We start from the raw sequence: 26,772 nt of genomic DNA on the forward strand, positions 1-26,772 counted from the left end.
CTTTCAGCCATTTAAATAGAGACCATTCCAAACCCTTCTGCCATAGGGACAAGACTTGCAATTATTCAGAGAATATTCTGTTATGGTGTAGAACATGAACTATTGCTTGTGAACCTGAAATAAAAGTTACCCAGTGGGCGCTCCATGCCTACACAATAACTACTGACAAGCATATCTGATATCGAATGGAATGCACAAAGGTAGGGATGTGATGTCTATTACAATGGGTCAGCAGGAAAAAGGCAATAAGCAAAATGTCATAAACAACAGAGGTGCATTTTAAACGCATTGTGGTCAAGTCTGGTGACCAAGAAAGTTAAAAGTGGATCAGGTACAAACTTCAGAAAGCCATCTTTTGTGTAAAGTGGCAACCTCTGTCTAAACTTGAATCAATAAAGGATGCTCGACAGCAGGAGGAGGGGTTGAATGTTATCACCTCTTACAAAGAGAAATCAAGCGGCCTAGGGCATCGCTTCAGTATGAGCTCCTAGTCTTTCATGCTCACTTTGACCATCAAGGCATGGAGGAACCTTCGTGAGCTCCCACAGCCCCTGATGATCCTGTGATTTCAGTCTCTGAGGCTGGTGTGTGAGCATCCTTCAGGAGAGTGAAGCCACGGAAAGCATTCGGACGAGGGTCAGCTGAAAGTAACATTTGAAGAACCCGTTCTCTGCTTTATCTTTTACAGCTACTCTGCAGTCCTACTACAAAATTTGTATATTTAACCTATATTCAAAATCATATGGCCAAAGGCCTTGCCAATTTATTTCAGCAGACCAGAATGCGTATCAGTACAGCTCAGTTACTTAGTTATGATAGATTCTACTTCTATAGCTCAATGCTTTCAACTTCGGCTGTCCTTCATGGAGACATATATTTACTTTCTCAGTATTAGTTTTAGAATTGACCTCTCCACATCTTTTCATCTTTCTCTACTAGATTTGTTCCTTTATTCTTGACCTAACCAACCCTACTTTTAGCAAGTCCTTTTAAATGTGAAAAGTTTGTACATCCATATATACATCTGGGTGCCATTGACTGCACAGTTCCTTGATGGTACTGGCATTAATTACTCTGTAATGTAAGTGCCTCACAAACTGTGGGATATACTTGTCAAGAAACTTTTTATCAGCATGGACTAAATTTCTGGAATCTCTATTTTGAAGACAATGAGCAAGCTGATATCTGTTTGCAGGCTTCCATATGAATGGATATGGGCTGATACTGCTACTGCTTTTACTCCAAGACATTTTGCTTCTGTTGTGCCTACAAGTTCATTATTGAGCTGTCAAATCCTGAGGAGAGAATATAGGGACCTAGGTAGGAAGCTGAAAAACAGCACCTGTGGTGTTCCACAGGGATCTGTTCTGGGATCCTTGCTCTTTGTTATCTTTATAAGTGACTTGGATGAGGAAGTGCAAGGGCGGGCGGGTTAGTAAGTCTGCAGATGATACAAAGTTTGTTGTGGGTTACAACGGGACATTGACAGGATGCCGAGCTGGGCTGAGAAGAGGCAGATGGTGCCCAGTCCAAAAAAGTGTGAAGTGATTCACTTTGGAAGGTTAAATTTGAAGGCAGAATAAAAGATGAATAGTAGGATACTTAGCAGAGTGGAGGAACAGAAGGATCTTGGGGTCCGTGACTAAAGATCCCTCAAAGCTGCTATGCAAATTAATCGTGTTGATAAGGTGTATGGTGTATTGGTCTTCATTTGTCGAGGGATTGAGTTCAAGAGCTGCGAGGTAACGTTGTAGCTCCATAAAATCCTAGTTATACCACACTGTGTTCAGTTCCGACTGTCTCATCATAGGAAGGACATGGAAGCTTTAGAGAGGATGCAGAGCAGATTTACCAGAATGATGCCTGGACTAGACAGCATGTCTTATGAGGATAGGTCGGGTGAGCCAGGGCTTTTCTCTGTGGAGCAATAGTGGAAGCGGGGTGACTTGATAGAGGGTACAAGATGCATAGAACAAGTCGATAGTCAGAGGTTTTTCTCCAGGGTGGAAATAGTTAATACTGGGGGTATAAGTTTAAGGTGATTGGATATAATTTTAAGGTATGTTAGGGGTGGGAGGGAATGTCAGAAGTCTTTTTTTTTTAAACACTGTACGTGGTTAGTACATTGAAATCCTTGCCATGATGGTGGTAGAGTCAGATACATTAGGAGCATTTAAGAAACTATGTAGGATGGATGGGTTAGATTGATCTGTTAGGATAAAAAGGCAGGACAATATTATGGGCTGAAGGGTCTATACTGTGCTGTAACGTTCAATGTTCTATTAATTAAACAATGCTAGAATTCTCACAATCAAATGCTGTTGCAATATTAAATTGCACAGTTGTACTGTAAAGAAGATATCTTCCCAGTAATGATTAGAATTGCAGGCTCCAACAGATGAAGTGAGCCCTCCAGTGTGTGACTTACAGGAAGAGACTTACATCATTAACCAAGAAGCCTATTACAAGCACATTCAAAGATTGGCTGCCATGCCATAAATGGACTGGATTTGTCACACAGTTCAGGTGAGATATTCTACCATTTGTAGGGAGAAAATCTCTGGTTACTCTTATTCTCTCCCCAGGTGCTGTCCTCTTCTGCACTACCAACACCTGTGTCCATTCCAGATCTCCTAGGACAGTTCATTTCAAACTTTCTACCCCAGTACATCCAGTAATTCCAGATTAGAACTACGACTTTCAGGGCTCCAGCCATTTGGAAATTTTGTGCAACTTTTATCTCAGTTTAATCATGACTTTATAAGTAATCCACACAAAACAGACACCCCTCTGTGTCCCTAGATCAGACTATACTGCTGGGCTGGGGTTGATTTACAGCACAATTTTATAGGAACAGACTTTGCTTGCATCACTGTTGAGAAGCCTGTCAGAATAGACTGAACTTATCATTGTTCGATTGAGGCCTTCTGCATTTTGTGAGAACCGTGGATCTGATTATTTGATTGTCTCCCTCAGTGTTTTCCTTTCCTGCCACATATTTGAATCCAGCATTGGAAAGTAGGTACGCACACCTGTGCTCATCCCAGCACTTCCAGATCAGTTCAACTCCAAACATGGTCCATCCATACCTCCAATGGTGGTTCCAGATGATTATGGTGTTTTATGAGTTTCAGTCAAGATGAGACTTTGTACAAAGCATATTCAGTTTCTTCATGATTCATTAACTTAACACTTTCCATGAAGCTCATAAGTCACCTCTCTGGTTTCTTGGATCAACTAACTCAAGCAAAACTCTTCTGGAAACTTCCCAATGTTAGCACATCCCTTCTTAGATAAGGAGACCAAAACTGCTCACAATACTCTGAGTGCAGTCCAAGCAATCCCTTATAAAGCACTCAATATCATGTCCTTGCTATTATATTCTAGTCCTCTCAAAAGGAATACTTTTATTGTACTAGGGCATCATTAAATAATAAAACAGTAGGATAAATGTCCTTGAGAACAGGATTCCATGCTTTCAGGCTTTTGTCAGAATCAGAATCAAGTTTATTATCAAATATATTATGATATGAAATTTAATGCTTTGTGGCAGCAGTTCAGGACAAAGACAAAATTGCTATAAATTATAAAATAGTATAGAAAAGGAGCAATGAGGTAGTGTTATAGGTTCATGGATCATTCAGAAATCAGACGGTAGAGGAGAAGAAGCTTTTCATGAATCATTGAATGAAGGTCTTCAGGCAGTTGTATCTCCTCCCTGATTGGAGTAATGAGAAAAGGGCATGTTCCAGCTGGTGAGGATCTTTAACAATTAATGCTGCCTTCATGAGGAACTGCATCTTGAAGGTTTCTTTGATGATGCAAAGGACTGTGCCTATGATAGATCTGGTTGAGTCTACAGCCCTCTGCAGCCTCTTACAATCTGCATTAGAGCTTCTATAGCAGGCTATGATCCAACTACTCAGAATGCTATTTACTGTACATTTATACAAATGCCCGAGAGTGTTTAGTTTCACACCAAAACCGCAAATAAATATTGCTTCTGCTGGCGTAGTAAGAGAGAATGTCCAGAGTAGTTAGGTTCTTTAATTATACTAGCTGCTTTACGAAGACAGCAAGGTGTATAGATAGAGTGCATAGAGAGGAGGCCGATTCCTGTGATGTGCTGAGCTGAGCACAGAGCTCTCTGCAGTTTTGTGTGCACAGCAGCTGCTATACCAAGACGTGATGCATCTAGATAGGACTCTTTATATAGTGCATTAATTAAAATTGATAAGGGTCAAATGGGGCATGCTAAATTTCTTTAATTTCCTGAAAAAGCAGAGGTGTCAGAGCACTTTCTTGGCCACAGTGCCTATGTGACTTGACCAGGACAGATTCTTGGCGATGTTCACTCCTAGCAACTTGAAGCTCTTGACACTTAACTTCAATGCTGTTGATGTGGATAGGAGCATGCACACAACCCTCTTCCTGAAGTCAATGACCAGTTTGTTCATTTCACTGACGTTGAGGGTAAGTTGCTCTTATGTACCATGCCATTTGGCTCTCTATTGCCTTCCTATAATCCAACTTGTTATTTGTGATTTATTCCACTACAGTGGTGCATTTGCAAACTGCAAACCTAGATGGAGTTTGAGCAGAATCAGGTCACCCTGTCACGTGTATAGGGAGTAGGGGGTTGAGGACACAGCATTGTGAGAGACCATTGCTGAAGATACCTATGGCTGAGGCATTGATGCCTAATCTTACTGATTGTGATCTCTCGGTCAGCAAGCCAATGATCCAGCTGCAAAAGGAGATATTCACTCCTAGATCCAGGAATTTGGATATGAGCTGACTTGGAACTATGGTATTGGAAGTGTAACTATCGTCAATAAACGATAATCCAACAAAAGTGTCTACTGTCCAGATGCTCCAGGGATGAGTGCTGAGCATCCATTGTGGACTAGTTTTGGCAGTAGGCAGATTGTAGTGGGTTGAGATTGTTTGGATTTATTGGGTGCAGTAACCAGCCTCTTGAAGTACTTCGTGATCATGGATGTCAGACCAACTAGGCAGGAGTCATTTAGGTATGATACGTTGTTTTTCTTATGTATCAAGAAGTTAGTGGTTTTCTTAAAAGAGATGGGATCTCAGATTGAAGCAGCGAGAAGCTGAAACTGTCTGCAAATATGCCTACCAGCTGACGAGCAGTGACTCTAAGGATATAGCCAGGGACATTACCTGGGCCAGAGGTTTCTCATGGGAAACTCTCCGGAAGACTGATCTGATGTCTCCAGCATTGACTGTGGGTATACGTGGATTGAAGACTATTGAGGTGGATTGTGACATTCTGTACCCCTTCTGTTCAAAACATACATAGAATGTGTAAAGCTCATCAGGAAATGATGTGCTGTTAATAACAATGACAATTGACTTAGTTCTGTAGCCTATGATAGCATGTAAGCCTTGTCACAACTGAAAACTGGTTTAGTACTTGATTTTGGATTGACACTGTCTCTTGGCATCTCTGATGTCCCATATTTCAGCAGGGAATGGATGTCTCCACTCATCCATGACTTCTGGTTTGGAAAGTCTTGGACTTATCTCTTTGGTACACAGTCCTTTATATATTTGCTGATGAAGTCTGTGATGGTGGTGATATACTCAACTAAGTTGGCTGCTGAGTCTTTGAACATGGATAAGTCCATTGATTGAAAGCAATCACATAGAAGCTTATCTATTTCTTCAGACCAGTTCTCTATGGCTTTAGGGTCCATAGAGTCATAGAAAAGCTACAGCACAGAGGCCACTTGGTCCATCTGGTCTGTGCCAAACCATTCAAGCTGCCTACTCCCATTGACCTGCACCAGGCCCATAACCCTTCATACCCCTACAATCAATGTATCTATCCAAACTTATCTTAAACAATGAAATCAAGCTCGCATGCACCACTTGTACTGGCAGCTCTTTCAACACTCTTAGGACTCTCTGAGTGAAGTTTCCCTTCACATTCCCCTTATCTTTTCACCTTTCACTCTTAATCCATGACCTCTAGTTGCAGCCCCACCAAACTTCAGTGGTAAAAGCTTTTATGCATTTACCCTTATACTCCTCAAAATTTTTTATACCTCTATCAAACCTCCTTTCAATCTTCAATATTCCAAGGAATAATGTACTAACCTACTCAATTTTTCCTTATAATTCAGGTCCTCCAGACCCAGCAACATCCTTATAAATTTCTCTGTACATCTTTCCTGTAGCTAAGACTTTTGGTACTAGATTCTGCTGTTTCAGATTCTGTTTGAATGCAGCTTGGTGGTCTGATTTACCAAAGCGAAAGCAGGGAATTGATGGTTCTGTAGCAATGGTCAAGTGTTGGGATGCTGATGGGACAGCAGAGCAGTTGGTAGTGTTTTGAAAAACGGTCTTGAATTTGGCCTGATTAAAGTCACCTGCACTGACGAAGAGGGCACCAGTGCCTGTTAATCAGAGTATAGTTCATTGAGTGTCGGCCTTATGCCCACCTGAGATGGAATGTAGACTGCCATCAGCATAACTGAAATGTGCACCCATGGCAGGTAGAATGGATGGAACTTCATCATTAGATATTCTAACTCAAGTGAGCAGGAACTTGTCAGGACCATGATGTCTGAGCAATGAGAGGAGGTGATTAGGAAGCAGACTCCTTTGCCTTTTGCTTTTCAAGAGGACAGCTACCAGGTGAACTGAGAAGTCCTCAGGTTGCAAGGTGCAGTCAGATGAAGTGGATCTAAGCCACATTTCAGTGAGAGAACATAGCAGTGCCTCAGTTTGTTTTCATGCAATATCATCAGTGTCACGATGTGTGCTGGCAATATCAGAACTCAAGTGCAGAGGAAAGACAGACACTGATGTAGGGGCAGCGACGAGAGGTTATCCATAATAATTCCAAAACAATATGGGTGGCTTGGCCAAATGACACCATGAGAAGTAACTGTCTTAAAACTACAACCCCATAATTAGCAATAATCAGGCATCTGCTTAAATCATATAAGTGATATGGAATCCCTGAGCCTACCAAAATAAACTTAACAAGCTTAAACAAAAAGCACCAGGAAACCACATTGGAAAGAGTGAGTTGCTCGCGAAAAACATAACGAACTCTAAACGATTCACAACTCTAATTAAACAACAGTTATCAAATTCGGCTGCTCTAAAAACATCGGAGTCCAAAGCTCTCTGGTACAGGCACAGGCTTGATCAGCTCATTATAGTACCCCCTCCCTATGGCTGGCACCTATAGTCCCAAGGAGACCTGAAAATGCAAGATCCGGGAATACTCGAGAGACCTGGGGAATCCTTGAGATGGCGAGAATATTGAAGAAATCCTGGAAACATTGAAGTGCAATGGGGAACCTTGAGAATGTTGAAAACCTTCACACTCAGACCAAGACACTTACACCAGGATGAATAGACTGGAATCCTTAAGCCTGGAAGCTTGAGTCCTTCAAAACATGAAACCTAGGGAAGGATCCAGAAAGGACCTTCCTCATAGGGTTTAATTCTTCACTATTTTACCAGAGGTAATTAGGGTACAGAAGGCTATACTTTCACTTTATATCTTGAGACAGACATAGACTTGTACATAATCACTGAGCTAACTGGCTCTCTGTAGCTCTCTTTCATTTGTTACCTGAAGGTTCAATTTTTCAGTCAGTATTTTCACCAAGATGTTAAATATAAGGTAGCTTACTCTTGGTATAGGGTGGCAGGGTGAAGATATGTTTCTACCAAAGAACTGTAAAGTCACCCCTTCCCTCCAATAGCCTGCAGATTTCCCTTAGGCAAAGTGTAACACCTGCTTAGCTGCCCACCACCCGATCAGGGACTCATGAAGAAATGAGAGCGGGTGGTGGATGGTCGTATGAGCAGCTGGTATATATCACATTATGGTTATGCGACCACTGACACCAGGCAGACAATCTCCGAAGAGTATTGATAATGGATGGGTCACCCTTCTTGTAAAGACACTGCCCAGAAGAAGACTCTAGCAAACCAGATACATAGAAAAATTTGCCAAGAACAAAACAATGGCCAAAACAATGATCGTCCACGTCATAAGACATGGCACATATGAATGAATTACTTGTGTGCTTGCACACTCCAGCCAGGGATCAGCTTTTAGAGCAGAGCTCTTCAGGGCTGCAAACCCAAATTACTGTTTTAGGAGACACTTGTACATTGGAACATTAGCATCATTCAACAGTACAGACAAATGGGAATTATGTATTGTAAAAGGTTAGTCTAAACCACTGCAGTTGTTGATATGTAAGCTTATTTCAATTATTCCCGAGTGTCCTTTCAAACATTGATTTGACATTAACAAGGACATACCATTATTGCAAGGAACAACATCAGTAAGTAGCGAGTTCTTCCAAAATTTACACCATTTTCTTGAATGTTGATTTGTTTAATCAAAATAAACTTAATAAGCTTAAACAGAAAGTACCAGGAGCCCACATTACAAAGAGTGAATCACTCAAGAAAAACATAAGGAACTCTAAACAATTGAAAACTCTCATTAAATAATTATCCATTTCAGGTGCTGAGAAACCTTGGTTTCCCCACCCACTCAATGCTCTCTGATACCCTGCACAGATCAGAAGAGCTTATTACAATCAGTTCACTTTCATCACCAGTATAAATTATTTTTCAGGTCATTATCTTAAGTCTATGGGGCAGAAAAATCATATCATCCTAGTTGAAGAAATGTCACTAAATATTAGAAATCAGTTTATACAGATTGAAATAATGTATTTTTACCCTCTTGAAATCCTTCATGATCATATAGAAATACATCCAATTCAGGCAATAGTTTGTCCTTGCCTAACAGAAATCGGGTAATTCACTACTGTCAGGTAATTTACTACTGTCAAAAAGCACAAAAGTAAGGCTATATGATATGGAGTAAAGCAGAGAAGGAAAGCTACTGATCGAAAGAGATTAATTTCATAGATTGTCTCCATTTTTTTCTAACTTGCAACAACTTCTCTGCATGTTCTTCTAATTTAGATATGGCAGAAAAAAACACAGCAAATGCAGCAATTAAAGATACAGTGAACATGATCAGAGGAATTGTATGAGAACCAGGTTCTTGATTAGCTAGGCTATCAAAGGGTATGGGGAGAAGGCAGGGGAGTGAAGATGACTGGAAGAATTGGATCAGCCCATGATTGAATGGCAGAGTAGACTTGATGGGCCGCATGGTCTACTTCTGCTCCTATAACTTATGATCTTATGGTCTAACTCCAGAATGAATCACAATCAATGCAAACAATGATAGCTTTCGATCCTAGGAGTTCCACCAGAAAGGGGCACTTGATAGCAACGTACAGATCTAAAGAGATCAGCATGACTAACAGAGTGCTCACGTAGATGCTGGCAATGCAAAAGGGACTGCACAAACTGATGGAAGCATGAATCAAGGTATCACTCTGTTCGTACTTGTAGGCGTGCATTTTGAAAGACAGCGAGAGAAGCAGAAGCACATCCGAAAATGTTATGTTTGTCATGGAGATCACAGACTCCATCCGATTCTTTAATTTGAAGCATTTTATCCAGAGTGCTGATGAAATGATGATCATCATAAGGTGAATGTAGTGATGTGCACCATGTACTGGAAAGACTTTACAAACAAGTTCTGTTTTGTTGTTCACAGTGCATATGTTGTTAGGAGTGCAGCCAGACAGACAGGATCAGTCATAATACCCAACTTAAATATTATTTTTCTCATTACCTTCATATCCAGTTGTATTACAAGTAGTAATGTCAGATGGGTCTTGCTTTCCCAAGGCTATACTAACATTTTTATTGATTTATTTTGCGTGTTTATCTGACACCACACAGGTGAGCCACATTCAAAATGGCTGCACGTTTCACAGCCCCGACGTGATCCTAACATGCGTAGGAGCTAAAGCCATTTCTAATGCTGTATGGGGCAGGTAGGAGGAAACTTCTTTTTCCACTTTCATGTTACCAGTGAGTGAACTACACATAAGTTGCCATCCTTCAGAATGGATATGTACTGTGCAAAGAAATCCCAGCTAATAAGACACCATATTGTTGAAATGAAAGCAAAAAACCCCTCAATTTCATGCTCAACTTTATTTACTGTTAAGGGCACAGCTGGATAGCAGTGGTTTTGCAATTTAACAGAAATATTAACCTGTAAATAACTTCTAAAATTACATTTGCCTTCTATTCCCAAAGCTTTCTTCATTTGACATAGAATTAAAGGTTTTCCCTTCTCATACACTCAGGGAGAACAATCGGAGCTTGAAACACTTTTGTCTGCATTATAAAGTTCACATTTTGTGCCATAAAAGTAGTCTTTAATTACATACTGCATCGCCAATTCCGCACGAACACAATTTTTTAATATTTGTGCCAATGTTTAGGAAACGTGTACAACACACACAAAATGCTAGTAAAACACAGCAGGCCAGGCAGCATCTACAGGGAGAAGCACTGTCGACGTTTCGGGCCGAGACCCTTCGTCAGGACCAGTCTTGGCCCGAAACGTCGACAGCGCTTCTCCCTATAGATGCTGCCTGGCCTGCTGTGTTCCACCAGCATTTTGCCTGTGTTGTTGTTTGAATTTCCAGCATCTGCAGATTTCCTGGTGTTTGCTCTTTAGGAAATGTGTCTCTGATTTTACTTCATTTGCCTACATTAACCATATGAAAACAGAACTATAGTATTGAACAGTACACTCACGAACAGGTTCTTCTTCCACAATGTTGGGCCGAATGAATTAAGCTAATGACACCAAGGAGGGGGCTGATGCACGTGGCAAGAAACTGCTGGAATAGACGGGGGAAGGTAAAGGAGTTGATATGCTACAGCTGTGGCCAATCGGGACAGGGTTGGTGGCAATAAAGGAGGAAGGAAAAACAGGTGAATGTCACAACAGACACGCAATCTTTCACTTTATCAGCGCCAGTCTGACTCATTAGATCGAGTGGGTGAAGACGGCTTCCGAGTCTGAAAAAGATGTGACGGCGCCCCCTGTGGAAACCCGCGGATGTACACAACAGTATTGTTAGGGGGCCGACAATCCGGTATGTTATGGACACAGCGCTGTGGCTATCGAAAATTGACCTACCTTTGTGAACAACCAGACAGGCTATTTATATTACGGGTGTAGGAGAGGAAACGGTGAATGCAGAAGGAAACGAGTCTCAGATACTCGAAATCGATAAGGTGCAGCTTCTAGTGTATGTCCAAATATGAGGGTACTATCCTGAGGCCGTTATAGATTCAGGAAATTGGAGAAATAATATGGACAAGCCAGGAGCAGCGAGCACGCACCGCCAAGAGCAAACACAACATGGCCAGTGTAGTCGAAGTGACAAATGTTCAGAGTACGTGCCCTTACTCTAGTACACCAGGGGATACTCAGAGTGACTGCGTAAACTATCAACTCGCCTATATGGCCAGTAAAGAATCCCGACGGATTATATCGGTTAACAATATTATACCGCTCTTAATAAAACCACTCCGTGATTCCATCCCATTGTGGCGAGCCCTGCAACAATCCAGGACGGCCTGTCTCCTGGATATTGCTAATGGATTTGTGGGCCCTTGAGTCACAAGACAGATTTACCTTCACTCTGGGTGAGCAGCAGTATACGTGGACCAGACTTCCCTAGGGATTCCTTAATAACCCAGCCATTTTCCATAAGGTCATGCCGCAGACTTTGGAAAAACTCTATCTATCGGTCGACCAGTTTACAACATGTAGATGATCTACTAATTGCTTAGGAAGATGAAGCAGGTCATTGAGGGGCGATAGCCAGCGTTTCAGAGTTACAGCAAGACGAGCAGTTTATAACCAGACCACACAAGGATCAGATAGGAACGCCAACTTACAGTACATAGGCTACACCGTTTCGCAGGGGAGGAAGGACCTGTCGGATGAAGACATTTGGCAATCAGCTTCATGAACTGCTGGAAACATAGAAACATATAAATCTACAGCACATTACAGGCTTACAATGCTGTGCCGGCTATGTGTCCTACTCTAGAAACGGCCTAGAGTTTCCCTACCGCATAGCCCTCTATTTTCTAAGCTCCATGAACCTATCTAAGAGTCTTTTAAAAGACCCTATTGTATCCGCTCCTAACACCTTTGCTGGTAGAGCATTCCACACACCCACCACTCGCTGTGTGACATTCCCCCTGTATCTACTTCCTTAAAACCACGCCCCCTCGTGTTAGTCATCCCGGCGCTGGGAGAGAGCCCGTCAGGACCGGCTTCAGTAAAGACAGATAGACAGTATCCCTACACCTCCTCCCTTACTACCATTCAGAGCCCCAAACCGCCCTTCCAGGTGAGGTGACACTTCACCTGAGAGCCTGTTGGGTTCATATACTGTGTTCCGTGTTCTCAGTGTGGCCACTTGTATATTGGTGAGACCCGATATAGATCGGGAGACCGCTTCGCCAAGCATCTACGCTAAGTCCGCCAGAACAAGCGGGATCTCCCAGTGGCCATCCATATTAATTCCATTTTCCATTCCCATTCCGTTATGTTCATCCACGGCCTCCTCCACTGTCGGGATAAGGCCACACTTAGGTTGGAGGAACAACACCTTATATTAAGTTTGGGTAGCCTCCAATTTGATGGCATGAACATCAATTTCTCAAACTTCCAGTAATGCCCCCTTCACCATTTCCCATCCCCTTGTCTGTCTCTCATGTTATCTCCTTGCCCACCCATCAACTCCCCCTGGTGCTCCCCCCACTCCCCGCCTTTTCTTCCATGGCTTTGTCTCTTTCTCCAATCTACTTCCTAGCTCTGTGCTTCATCCCTCTCCCCCATCCCAAGTTTCACCTAACGCTTGGCCTTTCTCTCTCCCTCCACACCCACCACCTTACAAATCTACTCCTCAGCTTTGTTTCTCCAGTCCTGTCGAAGGGTCTCGGCCCGAAAGGTCGACTGTACTTTTTTCCATAGATGCTGCCTGGCCTGCTGAGTCCCTCCAGCATTTTGTTGTGTGTTGCTCAGATTTCCAGCATCTGCAAATTTTCTCTTGTTTATGCGGTATTTAGGCAGTATACGATCAATAGTACATATGAAGGCAATTTATTATCTAGGTTCACAAGAAGCTACTTGGTACAAGTTCACAATTTATACAATAGTATGGTTAGGTCCCTCCAGATGACAAGAAAATCCAAGAGCATTCCTCTAACTTCACGTTTAGGGCTTCTTTGAAATAAATTGCAATGTCTAATATCGCGTCGTTCTGATTGCCTGTTTTTGTTAAAGTTAATATTGCTAAATTGAGGCCCATGAAATGTTTACATGCAAACCCCTTTGAGTTTATATTAAATATACCAGCAGCTTTCTGAGACCTTTTTAGATGATTGGTAGTCGTTGACTGCACTTAAAAGAAAGCAACATATTCATTTTTATAATCACTTAAACATAATAAAGACAAACAAAAAGGTTTACCCCCATGCATAACTAATCATTTTCAATTATTTCTGTAAATCCATTGGCCACTCATCCAGTTTATGTGCATTAGGTAACAACATAAAAACTAACGAACTGGTTTTCGACTAATATTATTAATATTAATTATTCTCTTCCCCCGTATACTTCAAAATCAATCAAATAAATTAAGCATCGTTCACTATGATTTATTTTTCACGTAACCAATGTAAGTAGGCTATCAATAAGTTATTTTTATGTACCCAAGGTAAAGTCAACAGATTGAATTTTGCGGGTTAACTAGTATTGGTTGACAATGATTCCTCCGGGCTCTTCTTTTTCGACGTCCAGAACTCTTTGAGTATTACAAAGTAATACATAGCATCAAGGGAACAGTTTGTTGCCGCCAAACACTGACTGATCTGGAGAAATACGCGCAAAGATGCTTGGTAATCCTCTGCAATGTAACAATTTCGTACTAATAAGTACAGTAACAAGGCTAAATGATACGGAGTAAAGCAGAAGAGGAAGGTGACCAGATTGGAAGAGATTATTTTCCTTGATATCTTGGTGTCAAAGTCGTCTCTCACTTCATCTACTCTTTCCAATGTTCTTATAATTTGAACACTGCAGAAAATCACAACGGCTGCAGCAATGACAAATATAGCGAGCATGCTCAGAGGAATTTTGAGATCTTTCCAAAATTTGGAGAAACCCACGAAACACCTTCCATCATTCGGTGAAAATTTTGGCAAGTAATTTGGAATACTTGCAGACCAGACACAGAGCCACAGAACAGTGCAGGCAATAGTTGCTTTCTTTGGAGATCTGAGGGTCCTCGCCTTAAAGGGGTGCCTGATAGCAATGTAACGATCCAGAGATATCAGCATGATTAATAGGATGGTCCCGTAGGTGTTGACGAAGTAGAGGGACTCCACAAACTGACAGAAGACTGAACCGAGACTCCAGCGCTCTCCCGTCTGGTAGGCGTGCATTTTGAAAGGCAGAGAGAAAAGCAACAGGATATCAGAAAATATCAGGTTTGTCATGTAGATCACATTCTCCGTCCAATTCTTCAACCTGAAGCATATTATCCCGAGTGCTGCTGAATTGACAACCAGTCCCAAGATGAACGTTGGGATATGCACCACGAACTGGAATGTCTTCACAGTTTCAAACTCCGTCGTTTTGCTGAAATTGCACATGTTGTTAGGTGAGTAACCGGACAAAGAAATCAGTCTTACCGGTCGACCTAAACGCTGTTCTTTTCTGTCACTTTCACATTCGATAGAACCAGAAACAGTAACGTGCCCTTCCACCAACCAGCATTCTCACGATTTTGGAGATTTCACTGCGTGTTTATCTGACACTTCCTCGGTGACATGCACACCAGCTACATTAGGAGAAGCTACCCGAATCTCAGCCCATTTTTTTCTCTCTCTCTCTAATGGCGTGTGGGGGCGGTAAGAGGGACACTTTCCTTGCTTGAGAATTTTAAATATTCACGAACATGGCAATTACAGTTCTAGTCAAGGAGCTTTAAAATGAATCAATGTAGTGTGGATGGAGGTCAAAATTTTGAACAAGCCCCAGGTTCCACCTTATTTGGAAGAGACAGAAGATGACCGTTCTGCCCATTGGGTCCATGTCAGCCCAAGCTAGCAACCCTAACTGTTCCATTCATTCTCTTTATTCCTCTAAACCCACAATTACATTTACCCCCTAAATTGCTTCAGTTCCTCGTTGATTTTGTTTGCACACCCTTAGGCAAGGTAATTTATAGTGGTCTATTTAGCCACTAGACAGCCCATCCCAGTGTCAGAGTCATACAACATGACAGCAGGCCTATTGGTCATGATGACTGTATTGTTCAAGGTGCTAGTCTCACCTGTCCATAATTGTCTCATTGACCTCTCCTATCCATGTATTTACCAAAATGTTTTTAAAATAAGACCATAAGACAAGATATAGGAACAGAATTAGGCCATTTGGCCCATTGAGTCTGCCTGCCATCATGGCTGATCCATGTTCCCTGTTAGCTCCACTCTCCTGCCTTCTCCCCATATCGTTTCATGCCCTGACTAATTAAGAATGTTGCTTATGTGCCTGTCTCATAGAAACGTGGAAACATAGAAAATTTACAGCACATTACAGGCCATTCTAGAAGCTGCCTAGGATTTCTCTACCTCACAGCCCTCTATATTTTTAAGCTCCACGCACCTATCTGAGAGTCTCCTAACAGACCCTATTACAACTGCCTCTACCACCTTCAGTGATAGTGCATTCCAGGCACCCAACAATCTCTGGGTGAAAAACTTACCTCTGACATCCCCCTTGTACCTACTTCCAAGCACCTTAAAACTATTCCCCTTTGTGTAAGCCATTTCAGCCCTGGGAAAAAGCCTCTGACAATCCACATGATCAGTGACTCTCATCATCTTATACACCTCTATCAGGCCAGCTCTCATCCTCCGTTGCTCCAAGAAGAAAAAGCCTAGTTCACTCAACCTATTCTCATAAGGCATGCACTCCAATCCAGGCAATATCCTTGTAAATCTCCCCTGCACACTCTCTATAGTATTAAGATCCTTCCTGTAATGAGGTGACCAGAATGGAACACAGTTCTCCAACTGGGGTCTAACTGAGGTCTTATATAGCTGTAACATTATCTCATGGCTCTTGAATTCAACTTCATGGCTGATTAATGCCAACGCACCATATACCTTGTTAACAATACTGTCAATCCATGTAGCAGCTTTGAGTGTCCTAAGATCTCATTGATCCTCCACACTGCCAAGAGTATTAACATTAATATTATATTCTGTCTTCAAGTTTGACCTACCAAAATGAAACACTTCACACTTATCTGGGTTGAACTCCATCTGCCACTTCTCAGCTCAGTTCTGCATTCTATTGATGTCCTGCTGTAATCTCTGACAACCTTCCAGACTATCCACAGCACCCCCAACATTTGTGTCATCAGCAAACTTACCAAAGCACCCTTTTACTTCCTCATCCAGGTCATTTATAAAATGCACAAAGAGCAGGGGTCCCAGAACAGATCCCTGCGGAACATCACTGGTCACCAGCCTTCATGCAGAATATGAACCATCTGCCACGACCTTTTGCCTTTTGTGGGCAAACCAATTCTAGATCCACAAAGCAAGGTTTCCTTGGATCGCATGCCTCATTACTTTTTGAATGAGCTTCACATGGGGTACCTTACCAAATGCCTTACTGAAATTCATATACACTGCATTCACTGCTCTACTTCCATCAATGTGTTGTCTTTCATCCTCAAATAATTCAATCAGGTTCGTAAGGTATGGCCTGTCCTTGACAAAGCCATGCTGACCATCCCTAATCAAATGATGTTTCTCCAAATGCTCATTAGTCCTGACTTTTAGGATCTTCTACAACAACTGGCCCACCATTGAAGTAAGACTCACTGGTCTATAATTTCCTGGATTATCTTGAACAAGGGAACAATGTTTGTAACCTTCCAATCCTCTGGTACTTCTTCTGTCCCTATTGATGATTTGAATATCGTTGTCAGAGGCTCCCTCGCTTTCCACGGTAGCCTGGAGTATATCTTGTCCAGTCCCCGTGACTTACCTAACTTACTACCTTTCAACAGCTCCACCACCTCCTCTATCTTAATGTCTGTTCACTCAAGTTCTTCAGTCCGCTGTAACTCATCCCCACAATTGCAAAGGTCCTTTCCACTGGTGAATACTGAAGCAAGTTATTAAGTACCTCCACTACCTCCTCAAGCTCCATGCTCATGTTTTCACTTTCACATCTGATTGGTGTTATTCTCACATGGCTTATCCTCTTGCTGTTCATCTACTTGGAGACTGCCTTGGGGTTTTCCTTAACCCTGCTTGCCAAGGCCTTTTCATGGCTCCCTCTATTTCTCCTAATTTCATTCTTGTGCTCCTTCCTGGCAACCTGGTAATTTTCCAGAGCTCTAACATACATAGTTTCTTGAATCTTTTGTAAGTTTTTCTTTTCTTCTTAATTAGATTTTCTACATCCTTTGTATACCATGGTTCTTTAACCCTACCATCCCTTCCCTGCCTCAATGGTACATACCTATGCCGAACTCCATGCAAATATTCCCTGAACATTTGTTAAATCTCTGCCGTGCATTTTCCTGAGAACATCTGCTCCCAATTTATGTTCCCTAGTTCCTGCCTAATAGCATCATATTTCCCCCCACCCCATTTAAATGTTTTCCCAAATTTTCTGTTCCTACCCCTCTCCAGCACTATGGTAAAGGAGATAGAATTGTGATCACTACCTCCAAAATGCTCTCCCACTGAGAGATCTGACACCTGACCAGGTTTATTTCCCAATACCAAATCAAGCACAGCCTCCCCTCTAGTTGGCTCATTTACAAATTGCACCAGGAAACCTTCCTGAACACACCTAACAAACCCCACCCCATCTATACCCCTGGCTCTAAGGAAATGCCAGTCAATATGAGGAACGTTAAAATTACCCCATCACAACAGCCCTATTATTGTTGCACCATTCCTGAATCTGCCTTCCTATTTGCTCCTCAATGTCTCTGTTACTACTGGTGGTGGGAGGGTGTCTACAAAAAGCACCCAGTAGTGGAATTGCCCCCATCCTGTTTCTGACTTGCCACCACAATGACTGAGAAGACAATCCTCCCGTGACTTCCTCCTTTTCAGCAAATGTGGTTCTGTCCCTGATTAGCAATGCCACTCCCCCACCTCTTTTGCCTCCCTCCCTGTCTTTTTTTTGAAACATCTACAGCCCAACACACTCTGCAGTCATTCCTGCCCCTGAGTTATCCAAGACTCTGTAATGGCCACAACACCATAGTTACATGTATTGATCCACACTCTAAGCTCATCTGTCTTGAGATTTTATATCTATGCATTGTACTGCTGCTATCCAACAACACATTTCATGCTATATGTCATTGATAATAAATCGGATTCCAATTCAGATATCTGAATATCTGATATCTGATAGAAGTTAGACAAGGGAGATCCAGTGGATGTAGTGTACCTTGATTTTCAGAAGGCATTTGATAAGGTCCCACATAGGAGATTGGTGGGTAAAATCGGAGCTCATGGCATTGGGGGGAAGATATTGACATAGATAGACAACTGGTTGGCAGATAGAAAGCAAAGGGTAACGGTGAATCGGTGTTTCTCGGAATGGCAGGTGGTGACTAGTGGGGTGCCACAGGGCTCGGTATTGGGACCACAGCTGTTTACAATTTATGTCAATGATTTAGATGAAGGCATTGAGAATAACATCAGTAAGTTTGCTGATGATACTAAGCTGGGTGGCAGTGTGACATGAGATGAGGATGTTAAGAGAATTCAGGGTGACTTGGATAGGCTGAGTGAGTGGGTAGATACTTGGCAGATGACGTTTAATGTGAATAAGTGTGAGGTTATCCACTTTGGCAGTAAGAACAGGAAGGAAGATTATTATCTGAACGGTGTAGAGTTAGGTAAGGGAGAAATACAAAGAGATCTAGGAGTACTTGTTCATCAGTCACTGAAGGTGAATGAGCAAGTGCAGCAGGCAGTGAAGAAAGCTAATGGAATGTTGGCCTTTATTACAAAGGGAATTGAGTACAAGAGCAAGGAAATTCTTTTGCATTTGTACAGGGCCCTGGTGAGACCACACCTGGAGTATTGTGTACAGTTTTGGTGTCCAGGGTTAAGGAAGGACATCCTGGCTATAGAGGAAGTGCAGCATAGATACACGAGGTTAATTCCTGGGATGTCCGGACTATCTTACGCAGAGAGGTTAGAGATACTGGGCCTGTACACGCTGGAATTAAGGAGATTGAGAGGGGATCTGATTGCAACATATAAGATTATTAAGGGATAGGACAAGATAGAGGCAGGAAATATGTTCCAGATGCTGGGAGAGTCCAGTACAGGAGGGCATGGTTTGAGAATAAGGGGTAGGTCATTTAGGACAGAGTTAAGGAAAAACTTCTTCTCCCAGAGAGTTGTGGGGGTCTGGAATGCACTGCCTCAGAAGGCAGTGGAGGCCAATTCTCTGGATGCTTTCAAGAAGGAGCTAGATAGGTATCTTATGGATAGGGGAATCAAGGGATATGTGGACAAGGCAGGAACCGGGTATTGATAGTGGATGATCAGCTATGATCTCAGAATGGCGGTGCAGATTCAAAGGGCTGAATGGCCTACTTCTGCACCTGTTGTCTATTGTCTATCTCCTGCCAGACAGGGGAAGGAATAAAAGAGAATGACTGGTTAGAGGTGTCTTTGATTATGTTGGCTGCTTTTCCAGGCAGCAGGAATTGTGGACAGAATCAATGGAGGGAGGTTGGTTTGTACAATGTACTCAGCTGTGACCACAGCTTTCTGCCATCTCTTGCAGTCTTGGGCAGAGCAATCACCATACAAACCTGTGATGCACCCAGATAGGATGCTTCTAATGTGCGTTCCATAAACAGAGACGTTTGTGTAGACAAATGGTCAAAGACAATACTGATGGTAGCAAAGTGATTTAAAATGCAAGGGAAGGGCAGTGTGCAGAGTGATCTAGTGGTAATATATCTGGATAGAATAAGAGGTTTTCACTATACCTTGGTACAATGGGGTAGAATGCTGTCATAATTCTCAACACGCTTATACAATTAATGCTAGTTTATATTTTCTGTGTCTATAATTAACATTCACTTTGAGCTACATGACTCCTATTCTAGATCTAAGGTTACCAATCACCTTTTCTGGATTGTTCAGTTAAGAATGGAAGTCATAAAAGACGAACCTCTACCCTTCTGATTAATCATCTACTTCCTTGCATACCAAGAGACACCAGCACCTCGGCAGCTGTTACACCTCTGGATGTTGCGAAATTCAGAGTTCAATTCTGGTGCCGAGACTCTGTATGCACCCCCCCGTCCCCCCGTGGAATGCCTGGTTTTTCTCCGGGTCCTCTGGTTTCTTCCCACAGACCAAAGATGGTCAATTGGTCATTGTAAACTGTAAATGTTAGGGTTATCTGGGGAAAGGGGCTGCTAGGGCCTACTCCACACTGCATTGCTAAATAAATGTTGCAGAAATTGCATGAGAGATCCATCCACAATGTGATGACACCTTCATAGAGGTTAGGGGCCTTAGGCAATAGCAGGAACTTTAAACAAGATCTGAATTAATCCAAAATTATGAAGGTAGTTGTGAAAGGGGATTAGAATAATTTTCTATCAATAAGCAAACCAAATTTTTTGTATGTTTCTCACTACCTTTCTTGCTCCTCATTACTTCATTTCTGTTCCCCATTATATTTATTGTTCAGACACGACACAGAGAAAAGTAAATATTCTTGTGACCCATCCTTTAGCTCTAGGTTTTGCAAGTTGTGAAAGTAAATCAAAGAGTTGTGTAACTGAAAGAGTTATGAAACTAAATGGAACTGTTTGAAACTAATAGTGAATCTTTGAGTTGCTTGAATTTCTTGCAGTTAAGTATATTTGTTAGGCAAATGTATAATCCGGCATGTTTTATCATGCGCTCCAAATAATTAGCACCTAATTGATTATATTCACCTAACACAGGAACAAATTTTAAAAAATCATAATTTATACAGAATAAGGGGACTAATATTTACAGGCCTCTCCAGATGTCAGGTGAATCCCCAGCATCACTGTAATTTCAGGCTAAATGTTTTCTTTGAAATAATTTGTGACATTTTGATTTCCTATTCTTCAAAAGTTGAAAATCTTCAATATTCTCAATTTATTTCAAAATAGCAAATTTTAAGCCAATGGATTGTTTATGTGCTAACCACTTCGGGGATTTATATTAAATATTCCAGGAGCATTCTAAAACTTCTTTAGCTGATTGGTAATGAATGCCTGCACTTAACAATCAGCATAACTTTCGTTTACAAGACGAAACACAACTATATATATAAATATATATTTTAAGGTAGTTGTGAAAATGAATAATTCAGATAAACAGACAGCTTAAACATACATATCTAATTATTTCCACTAATGCCATAAATGAATCGGCCACTCCTCCAGTTTATATATATTAGGTAGAAATAAAAATGAAGAAACTGCATTTCGATCTCACTAATATCATTATCCAATTTCCTCCCCATTTGCACACCATCTTACTGACATGGTGTCATCAGGACATGTACGACAGAGTATATTTCATAATAGCATTGAAGAAATTATGTAGCTTTTATCACATATTTTCCTTCATACTACTAATGCAAGCAGGTAATCAACAAGTTTTTAAATAACTGAGTTAAAGACAAATTGAATTCTTAAAGCTAACCACAATTGACAGCAAAACATTTCTTTTTAGCTGTTCATTTTCTGATTTCCAGAACTTCTTAATGATCAAATGGTAATACATTGCATCCAGACAACAGTTTGTTGTGGCAAAGCACTGACAGATCTGGAGTAACACCCTCAGGGATATCAGATAATGTTCTGCTATGTAAGAATTTCTTACCAAAAAGTACAGGAAAAGGGCTAGATGATACGGAGTAAAGCAGAGAAGGAAGGTGACCAGATTGGAAGAGATTATTTTCCTTGATATCTTGGTGTCAACGTCATCCCTCTCTTCATCTACTCTTTGCAGTGTCCTTATAATTTGAGCACTGCAGAAAATCACAACAGATGCAGCAACTAAAAACACTGTGATCATGCTCAGAGGAATTCTGCCAGGGCACCAAAACTTAGCAAAATCTTTAAAGCAGTGTTTACCATTTTCTTCTTGCAAGTAATTTGGAATACTTGCAGACCAGACACAGAGCCACAGAACAGTGCAGGCAATTGTTGCTTTCTTTGGAGATCTGAGAGTTCTGGCCAGAAAGGGGTGCTTGATAGCAATGTAACGATCCAGAGATATCAGCATGATTAACAGGATGGTCCCGTAGGTGTTGACAAAGTACAGGGACTCCACAAACTGACAGAAGACTGAACCGAGACTCCAGCGCTCTCCCGTCTGGTAGGCGTGCATTTTGAAAGGCAGAGAGAAAAGCAACAGGATATCAGAAAATATCAGGTTTGTCATGTAGATCACATTCTCAGTCCAATTCTTCAACCTGAAGCAGAGTATCCAGAGTGCCACTGAATGGATGATCAGTCCCAGGGTGAAAGTAGGGATGTGCAACAGGTACTGGAATGTCTTCATAAATTCACCTTGCGTGGTGTTGCTGAAAGAGTACATTTCTGTCTTCAGATGTTGCGTTGCATTAAAACAGGACATTTTTGTTAGGAGTCAGAGAAGCAGAAGAGATTATTGCTCTCAGCTTAAGAAGTAAAAACCATTGTTGAATTGCTTCAGTAATAGCTATGCAGCAACAAAATTACCAAGGGCACAGAGGTTTTCTTCAGCAGGTCATTACAGTCCATGTTTTCACACCAGCTTATGGCAGCGACCGCATCCTGTGTTTTTGAAATAATGATGATTTCTCCACATCGCAAAGTATTTCATAGTCAAACCTAGCAGTGGAAGAGAAAAATGCTGTTCTCATGATTGGGGAATACTTCAGAGTTCTCTTGCATGTATCATTTCAGTTTGTTTATGATCAAGTAAATATTAAATATCCTACAGCAATATTTTCAAACCAAATAACCCTGTTTAAGATATTCTGAATTAAAATATAGAACAAATAGTGATTTATCATAATGGATTTTAGAGAAAATTACTTCGGAGACGATTACTGTATTTACGCTTGACCCCCAAAGTCACTCCACTTTAATGTAACTTTCTGAGCAAAAGGCAATGGGAAAGGAAAAGCACCTTTTCAACTCTTTAAACAAAATCAGAATATTCAGAGCACAGTTGAATTGATGACCGGAAAAAAACTGGTGCAGGCTCACTGGGAGTTCCAAATACAAGACCATATAATAACAGCATCTATTGAAAGACAGCGGAATATGATTAAATTGTCCATCGGTTAATCAGGGCTCTTGCTTATTTGAGACAATACTTAAGGAACAAAATCTAATCAAAAAAACAGCCAGAATTCCCTTTGTTTATTTGGGTTACATAAACTTGTGTGGCCTTTAGACACTACGTTGTACTCAGAATGAAGAGATGTAAATAGCATAATTTTCATGTGTTTGTGTTAAAAGAGCAGTATTTTTTGTCACTGATAACTGGCAAGAAATAAGCAGTGAGAAAATTTAGAATTATTTTGCTCACTGTAGTTTCAAGCATTTAGGCTTGGAAATGCCGGAAACAACCGGGAGTGAAGATGAAATGATTTTACTACTTCATCGAGTTAGGAACTACGAAGAATTTGAAGGTATCAACAATAATTTTGAATATTACAATGAAAATGAAGATTTGGAGGATGCAAACGTTGAAAGGGGGTAAGTCCATTATCTGTGCTAATTCCATTCATTTACAAAAGAGCACGGAGGCATGTGGGTTGTACATCGTATCTGAGGCTGACAGTGAAACCTGTGTGGGAGAATTTTTAAAGAAGAAAAGCCTTTGAACTGGGACAGTTCCACTTGCTTGATCTCAGAAGCCCGGGTCCAGTGGTATGAGTAGTTATCACAAACTGGGGTCTTCCTTGGTCGCAAACAATGACCATGACTTCGTTGTACCTTGTCATGCCCTTCACTCTCCATGAACCATTGCAAAACCACCTTCTTGGCCATTGGATCTCATTCTTGATTTCATCTATCTAGTTCACCGGAGCTGATTTCACTTGCTAGGACAGGCATGACCCTATTTCACCAATGTATGAGGCCTGCCAGCTACCCTCACCTGGTTTAGCCTGACTGTCAAAGTGGTTTGCCGGAGTGTGGACACTGTTGCATGCAATTTACACGGAGTACCAGGTGAGAGCTGAATGCCCAGCGGGGACCAAACGTGAGCGAGCTGCCCCAGAATGGACACCTTCAGCATAAGTGCTGCCCTTTCCTGGACACCATGTACATGGCAGCATACACCCGAATTCATCTGTCAATAACTTTTAGGAATTAATACACAGTTTTGTAGTACTGTAGCAGCATTGGTAGTATTCTAATTTGTTCTTTTTTCATTTAAATTCATAATAATTTGCTACTCAGTTAAATTGTAGTTTGTCTTTTTTATACCTTTTTTACTATTTCCATGAAACTTTGGCTAATTGGACCAGCTGCTTAATTGGGCCTAAATGTACTAGTTCCAATGTGTCCCAATTAACTGGAATCATCTGTATCTACATCATGGCCTGTTATCTTGTAGTTCAGCAAAACGTTCTTTCACTAAGTAATCATAATTGTCCTACAAGGTATCTTACAAATGGTCTCCTTTACCCCATCTACAGTATCTATGTTCATCAGATTGCTATTTAAAGCAATGAAATTGGATCTTCTGACCAGTTATCCTTCATTAATAGCAAGCATGATTAACTGCAGTGGATACAACTACGTACTCAAAGCCTACCTCATTTGACACGGTTCTTGAAATATATATGCAAACCTAACCAGCCTACCTCTTAAAATATTAGTAATAATTAAACTATATTTATTACATAATATAAGCTTAAATACAGTACATGCATATCAGTCAGGTAATTATCTTAGTCATCAGCTGTAAATTGAACTGGTTTTTAAAAAAATTATTCATTTATGGGATGTGGGAGTCACCAGCTAAGCCAACATTTATTGCCCATCCCTAGTTGCCCTTGAAAAGGTGGTGTTGAGCTGCCTTCTTGAACCGCTGCAGTCCCTGAGGTGTAGGTTTTCTTAATTACTATGATTTCAAGTTCAATTCTATTGTATATATAACATATTGGTACTGTATATACAGTATATGTAAGGTATAAATGCCATGAAACTTAGCTCATCCATCGTATTTGCAAGTGTTTTGCAGGTGGATAAAAGAGACCAAAACCCTTTCTCAGAAATAATTGTTATCCTTCAACCATAAGGTGCCCGAACTGATGAAGATAACTTGACTCACCTCAACTCTGAACTGATTCCGTAACTTACATACTCACTTTCAAGGATTCTACAACTCATGTTCTCAGTAATTTTTTTATTTGCAGAATTTGTCTTCTCTTGAATACTGGCTTTATGTCAATTTATGTTTATATATACTTTTTCATAAACCTTATGATATTTCTTTTTTTTTGCTGTAAATGCCTGGTCACCATACACAGCTCAGTTCAGGGTCACTACATAGTCATAGCATCTTGCTCACTTTGTACATCATCAATCTTGCTGGTTAGTCACTAAATTAGTCATTCAAAACCTTATCCTTTAGAACTTGTAAAGCTATTTCATCAGGAGCCATCTAAGAAGCTGCAGGGAAATTGTATTATCTAAAATGAAGTGTTGCGGACCACTGACTAATATAAATACAAGTCCTATGCGTCACTCTAAAATATTGCCGATTGGACAACATGAAGCATACTTTGCAAATCTCTTTCCATCAACCATGGCCATCTAGTGTAGCACACCTTCATTCACAGTTCTGTGTCAGATCTTTATGCCTTGAGAAGCATTGATCATGTTGATAGTCAAAGGCTTTTTCCCAGGTCTGAAATGGCTAGCACGAGAGGGCATAGTTTTAAGCTGGTTGGAAGGAGGTACAGAGGAAATGGCGGGTTAAGTTTTCTATGCAGAGAGTGGTGAATCCATGGAATGGGCTGTCAGCGGCAGTGGTAGAGTCAGAAACGATAGGGTCTTTTAAGAGACTCCTGGATTGGTACATGGAGCTTAGAAAATTGGAAGGCTATGGGTAAGCCTACGTAATTTCTAAGGTAAGGAGATGTTCGGCACAACTTTGTGGGCTGAAGGGCCTGTATTGTGCTGTAGGTTTTCTATGTTTCTATTGCAGACAAGAATTGCTCAGAGTCTGAAGGAGCTCCACAGAGCATAAAGCTACAGTTTACCAAGCACTGTTCTGCTAAGAATTGCACATATACTGTATATAAGGTCCATCAACAATTAATCAACATTTAAGTCCACCACTATCCTCACAGGGTGACCACCTGTTTTAGTGGTCCTTGTGTTATAGGCACTCTGTGTTGAGAAGATTTGCTTCAACTCCAAATCTGCTGTGGCTGACAAGGGCACTGTAAGGCCCTCAGATTTGATCGCAGGTGACAGGTTGAGCCGTTTGGGCGAGTTGTGGTGTCATAAGAAAAATTAAGTTTTGGATGCACTCTTAATTCATATTTGTTTGCACTGTTTGGGCCTACTGTGCAGCATGGTTAAGAACACGGGTGGTATTCCATCATGAGGCAGCTGTAGTATGTTTGAGAACCTTTCAGTTATGGAGAAATGTGTTGCTGTGTATAACTGTTAGTACTGTGTTATGCACCTTGGCCCTGGCAGAGCATTGTTTTGTTTGGCTATATTCATG

The 26,772-nt window shown here is 41.2% G+C and overlaps 2 protein-coding genes across 3 annotated transcripts in view; both read right to left on the bottom strand.

Moving 5' to 3' along the window:
- Nucleotides 1-12,877: 12,877 nt before the first annotated feature.
- LOC132379828 (G-protein coupled receptor 55-like) lies at nucleotides 12,878-15,594 on the bottom strand. The gene has a single exon (XM_059948109.1). It carries the CDS (start codon nucleotides 14,620-14,622, stop codon nucleotides 13,714-13,716), a length of 909 nt encoding a protein of 302 aa, XP_059804092.1. The 5' UTR covers nucleotides 14,623-15,594; the 3' UTR covers nucleotides 12,878-13,713.
- Nucleotides 15,595-21,381: 5,787 nt separating this feature from the next.
- The window catches only part of LOC132379809 (G-protein coupled receptor 55-like), a 44,920-nt gene continuing 39,529 nt past the window's right edge, over nucleotides 21,382-26,772 (bottom strand). Inside the window, exons 3-4 of one of the 2 annotated variants that reach the window (XM_059948094.1) lie at nucleotides 23,206-23,322; nucleotides 21,382-22,904 (exon numbers count right to left, since the gene is read on the bottom strand). In XM_059948094.1, the coding sequence (XP_059804077.1) occupies nucleotides 21,700-22,668 (969 nt within the window). In that variant the 5' untranslated portion in view covers nucleotides 22,669-22,904; nucleotides 23,206-23,322 and the 3' untranslated portion in view covers nucleotides 21,382-21,699. The remainder of the gene's footprint in view (nucleotides 22,905-23,205; nucleotides 23,323-26,772) is intronic. The other variant, XM_059948099.1, reaches the window with a different exon arrangement.

The sequence above is a fragment of the Hypanus sabinus genome, chromosome 2 (assembly GCF_030144855.1).
Source record: "Hypanus sabinus isolate sHypSab1 chromosome 2, sHypSab1.hap1, whole genome shotgun sequence".
Classification (NCBI taxonomy): domain Eukaryota; kingdom Metazoa; phylum Chordata; class Chondrichthyes; order Myliobatiformes; family Dasyatidae; genus Hypanus; species Hypanus sabinus.